Genomic DNA, 5,810 nt, shown 5'->3' on the forward strand with positions numbered 1-5,810 from the left:
TAATAATCCTTGGATGGGGTTTTATTGACCTGGAAGCTCACAAGAGGGGGCGAGGGAGGTTCTCCCTGATGATGTCAAGGACTGAAGGGGTTATTGTGATAGGTGAGGAGTAATAACCACATTGAGGAGGGGAATGTAGTAATTGGGGTTCGCCATTCCTTGGTGAGTTGATGTCGAGTAAGAGTCTCCTCCCTCCCCCAAATGCAATTGCACTTGGACATTTTTTCACATAATGAGGTCCTTTAGACAATGACAACACCATAATGGAAATATTGCTCCTAGAGCATTAATATTCATACCATTACTAGTCTACACTATGGGTCCCATAGTGCAGAGTCTGGGCTAGTAGAGAGGGAACACAACAGTATCAATATCTTACTAGTGTGCAGAGTGTGGGCTAGTAGAGAGGGAACACAGTAGTATCAATATCTTACTAGTTTACACTATGTCTTGGTAGGAAGGGTATATAACGTTATCACCATTGTGGACACAATGAGTTAGAATTTGATTAGGTGGTCTCCTCATCCCCTTGACTTAAAATACATATGAACGTGCTCTGTGTCCATGTATGATGTGAGCTTGAAGGTACAATACTAAGGAACCCTATGTATTACGTGCGTTGAAGGGGTGTTTAAAAAACCCCTTACCTATGGATTTTTCATGAATAAAATCAACCCTTTTTCCTTATGGACTTATAGGTTTTTTTTTTGCAAGTTGATAAAAGAAACCCCTTCTGTAAATGTATTTCTATAAATTTACCTTAAAATTTTGAATTAAAAAATCCCTTCATTTGAACTCATGTGCTTATTTTTAGGTGAACCCCTCAAGGATGTGAAGGGTCTTCAAAAGCACTAGCTACTATAGGGTGGTTCAAGCTCAAATAAGGCTAGCTGCACCTTGAAAATTTGTTCTTGAAAGTTGTGTTGAGCATGTGGAGAGTGGCCTTTGTGAAGATCCATCAGATGCCAGTGACTAGGGGCCGTTATAGGTAGGGTGTTATAGGTAGGGTGTGATCCATGGGTGTGAGGGATTAAAGAATACTTTAAAGTGTCCCGAAAGAAAAAAACTGGAGGCATCAGGTAATGAGTTTGTCTAGCAGTGCGCTTTTTGCCATGTATCATCAGGGAGGCTAGAGGATCTGATGCTTTATTCCACTGTGGCTTAGGTAGAATGGCCGTCACGTTTTTTTCATAAGATGTTGTGGATGAGACATTGTACTTGCCATATCCATAAGGGTGAGGATAAGCCATTCTACTTGCCATATCCGTAATAAGCATGAGGACCATGGTGGCCACAAGGACTTGCTTGGTCACCACAACCTACTGTGTTAAGGATAGTTGAGCTATATGCTAGTGTAGGAGCTTCCATTGAATGCTCATCAAAGGGGAGATTTGCTCTACTGGAGGGGTTGTTGAATCCTCTAGGCTTAGAGAACTTGAGAAGGTAGATCGTATGATAAATGAGCATTAGACTTATGAGTACGGGTTTCTTAAAAATAATGCAAGTTAAGACATACCTTATTTCCAATCAAAGTGATGAAAATTTTACTTAAATAAGGTGTTCTTAAATTTCAAAAGCGACAAGTCCCATGTAAAAGGGGACTCTTTAAATTTCAAAAGTGACAAGTCCCATTTAAAAGGGAGTTCTTAAATTTCAAAAGTGACAAGTCCCATATAAAAGGGGAGCTTTTATCATCTCAAGATTTAGAAAGGGGTTGTTTCTAGTTCATAAAACTATGTAGATAAGGGGAGTTATACATGTTGTTCTTAGTTTATATATGATGTTTCTTTAAAAATGTCTATTCTAGTTGTGCCACACCGATATTTAGTTTAACTTGACTCATCTAATGCTTCCATATTCTTAATCAGTATTGGAAGTCTAATTAGAACTTCTCATAGGCAAAAAAAAACCATGGAAAATATGAGTAGCAAGGTTTCTACATAGTGATGCACTAAACAAAAAAACAAATTGCAAGAAAATGTCTTAGATGTGCATCCATTTGCAACAACCATTGGTTGCTCATAAAAACTCAACAAGATAATATCCCCATTCAAACCCATAACAATTTAGGAGGGAAACAAGTTTTATCATATATGTGTAATAAGTATTCAATGTACCCCTCATGGATGATCTCTTCAACAATACAATGACCTTATCATGCTAATGTTTGAGTATGATTTAAGAGGGCAACAATTAACACTTTATCTTATATGTGTTTAATAAGTATTCAAAGCCCTATCCATTCTTTACCATCTACAAAAGTGAGATTTAAAAAAGGGTGTGCCTCCTCATCTGAAAGTTCTCTTGACCACATCACTCGTCCCTCTGCACTTGCCCCAGGCCCAAAGCATTTGTATTGACCATAATACACTGTTCTGCAAAATCCAATAGAGAAATTTAAAGTGTGATTGCATGGTTTGGGATTATATCATGAATCTAATTTATATCTGGAGAATTTGTAATCAACATGTTAAAGATAAGTGTTTAGCACCAATGACAATGGCTCATCCATGCACTTGTTTGCACTAGTGATAATCCCACCATCTTTTGAAAAGTTTTGGATAGGCCTTGCTATTCTCACCATATGATATACTAGGGTATCTACATTCATATGATGAGGCATTGAGATTCACATGTCTTTATGCATGATGATGCACATATTTTAAAGGAAAATGATTGTGCTATTCCATCTCACCATCCAATGTGCGTAGGGCTAAGTGGATGTGTTAAGGCCTTAGCTATATAAAATCATATCAAGAGCCATTGAATGCATTATTTCTTTGTGCATGACGATGTGCATTTCTTAAACGTAAATGGTTCAGTACTATTTCTTCATGTTTGATCACCAAATGAATCAAGGTAGAATGTCTCTAGCCAAGAGATTGTACAATAAAGTTGAATGTGTAGCATTGAGATGGGAACTCTTCACATGAGTAAGACTTAAACATGGCATGGTCTATATTAAAATGTTACATGGAGATGCATGCATTAAGGTAATGTTCAGGAGGTTTTGATTATTTTACCCTTCACGTTTTGGGTCACCCCAGTTGTACCAGCCCTTGGGGAGGACAATGCTGTCCATGTAGGTGTATGCATATACCACTCGAGAGAAGGTGCCCCATGCCCTGCCCAAATACAATGAACCAGAGCCTGTCACCTTGCACTTCACAAAAGAGAACCCACTATCCTCCAATGGGCTAGCCCTCTTTTGTGCTGTTATTGCTTCATAACGAGCACCTATTGCGTGCAGATGGCAGCCCTGCACCCCAAAAATATGTTTTAAAAACCAAGTAAACTAGTTCAATAAAGGAAGTGTAACCAAAAAACAATCCTTGATTAGATTGATTAATCTAAAGTTAATTCAATAAAAACACATCTTCAATGCTGATTTTGTTGGTATATACTCGAGTTTAATTTCAATTAATCAATCCAATATATGGAAAACCTTTCAAATGCTGATTTATATAACTGTAAATTTCAACCTGGTACATGGAAAGGCCATCTCCAAAGATGAAGTCCACGGAACCTTCAACGTAACAGTCTTTGAAGTAATGTCTGCCTTTGTGGTCATACAGAGTGTCTTGGGCTCCTAGAAACTGGCAGCCCACAAACGCTGAAGCGTCCCCAGATATGCGCAGTGCACAGGCTTGCTTGTTTCGTTGTCCTGGAGCTGGACATGGTGCTGAATTCTGTGCGAATTCCACCAAAAAAAAAAACAAAGGGGAAAAAATAGGTGATCCGTTTTGGGATAAATGATTATCCGTTGAACTGTATGCGGTGTGTGTGTGCGCGTCTGTGTGTGTGTGTGTGCGTGTGTGTGAGAGAGAGAGAGAGAGAGCGAGCGAGCGAGCGAGCGAGAGAGACAGAGAGAGCGCACCTTGAACGTGATGTCTGTTGCTATGAAATACGGTGCATCAATGGCCACTGTTGCACTGTTGAATGTTCCGACAGGCTTGCCATCACTGCCCACTTTGTCTGCCGTATCATTCCACTGTATAATGGTATTGTTGCTACCTGCACCTTTGAAAGTTATGAAGGGCTTGGTCAAGGGAACACTCACCTTCTCCCTGCATAAATCAAACTGCAAGCTTAGCTCACATTAATCATTCATTAAGACCCTAATCTAATCTACCCTTAACACGATCAATTTTGCTCTTAAATCTTTTAGAGTACAAATAATCAAGTGTCTAAAGGGTGACAGTTGCCTATGTTCAATGATTAAGGTAATAAATAACCCAAATCAAATCTAGCCTAAACATCTTTAGTCTAGCAATGTAGCTGCTTATCATACAAATAATCAAGTAAAAGAAGGTGACATTATTAACAGCTTAGATGGTAGCTGCTTATCATACGAAGGGTAACAATGTCTTCATCAGTAACTAGGAACCCCAATGAGATCTAGGCTAATTAACATCTTGTATCTGCTAATTATTATGCAAATAATCAAGTAAGAGGTGACTGCGCCTCTACAGCAACTGACAGAAGCAGTTAAGGGACTGATTAGTTACTAATTACTCACGTGTAAATTCCTTGGTGGATCTCAATCACTACTCTAAATATATTCAAATGGGGCACCGAGTCCACTGCTTGTTGGACACTTTTGAAGTCCCCCTTTCCGGGCCTTTTGTCCACCACAATGGTGGACCTGAATTCAAGCACATTCTTTGCAATTCCATAGCGGCTGTGTTTTAAGGATCCCACAAACATAACCCATTTCAAAAATTGCTCCTGAATAAATTGAATTGCACTGGTATTGCCCACTGGCCCTACGATCCTCCCTTCTTGTGCTGCCTCCACTAAAGTAGCATTAGAATTAATGTTGTTATTGTAGGGTCTCGCCCACATGTGGATTGTGAAGATAGCAAGAATACAAAAAGTCTGCCTTCTAGTGGAGAAAAACATTCCCTCTCTCTTTCTAATACAAGGTCACTCCCCTCTTGGGCCTTGTTCTTCTTCACCCTTTGTAATATAGGGCAAGAAAGCACTCTAGTGGAGGCCTTGGCCTTGTTCTTCCTAACACCTCTCTCTCTTTCTAATACAAGGTCGCTCCCCTCTTGGGCCTTGTTCTTCCTCACCCTTTTTAACATAGGGCAAGTCCCTTGGCCCCTTGTGCTTTCTCACTAGTGAAGGCCTCTTTTTACTCAAACCTCAACACCTCCCTTTGCCAAAGTCTAACCACTTGTTCTAATAAGAATCTAAACCTCAACCCTCTAAGGCTCCTATTTACCACACTCTTTTCAAGGACCCCCTTTTTTCATGACGTTCTTTTTCACCCACTGTTTTTTAAGGATGGGGTTGAGATCTTTTTTCCCTCATAGTCTACTTCTAGACACTCGCACATGCCACATACAATCAACTTTATGGTCCCACAATGGAGACTATGATCCACTACTAGGCACTCTCATATGCCACACATTGTTAGCCTTATGGTTTATGGTCCCGCAATGGTGGCTATGCTCAAAGGGAAAATTTATTACAAATGATCAACTTGCATCTATTTAGCATGTTGGTTATCATAATCTCCAGAAGTGGTTGAAAATATTTTTTGTCTAATATGGTGAAACTAGAGGTTGAATCAAACCACATCTATAAAAGACATCCCTTTTCAGACCTTAAGTATTGATGAACAAGTTGATGAATGCAAATGCAGGTTTTGCTAGCCAACCAATTATCCACATTCAAATATTCTAATCGACTCTATGATTTTATACGACTCAACGTTTTGTTATTGCTATTAAATATTGTAAAAATTATCTCTTGTAATACCATCTTAGAAGCCCTTGAAGTTATATTCATATATAACCGATCTA

General features: G+C 39.2%; 1 protein-coding gene across 2 annotated transcripts; it reads right to left on the reverse strand.

The window, feature by feature from the left end:
- Positions 1 to 2,065: 2,065 nt before the first annotated feature.
- Positions 2,066 to 5,054, reverse strand: LOC147625916 (putative pectinesterase 53). Of its 2 annotated transcripts, none has more exons than XM_086817453.1 (5): positions 4,520 to 5,054; positions 3,878 to 4,067; positions 3,483 to 3,689; positions 3,024 to 3,259; positions 2,066 to 2,375 (listed from the first exon to the last, which is right to left on the reverse strand). In XM_086817453.1, the coding sequence occupies exons 1-5, from the start codon at positions 4,900 to 4,902 to the stop codon at positions 2,228 to 2,230; spliced, it is 1,164 nt and encodes a 387-aa protein (XP_086673579.1). In that variant the 5' UTR covers positions 4,903 to 5,054; the 3' UTR covers positions 2,066 to 2,227. The 2 variants fall into 2 exon arrangements, with proteins under 2 accessions (XP_086673579.1, XP_086673577.1); XM_086817451.1 differs by having other exon boundaries at positions 2,066 to 2,370; positions 4,520 to 5,052.
- Positions 5,055 to 5,810: the final 756 nt, after the last annotated feature.

Source organism: Cibotium barometz, chromosome 23 (genome assembly GCF_041138505.1).
Source record: "Cibotium barometz isolate CiBa-2024 chromosome 23, ASM4113850v1, whole genome shotgun sequence".
Taxonomy (NCBI): domain Eukaryota; kingdom Viridiplantae; phylum Streptophyta; class Polypodiopsida; order Cyatheales; family Cibotiaceae; genus Cibotium; species Cibotium barometz.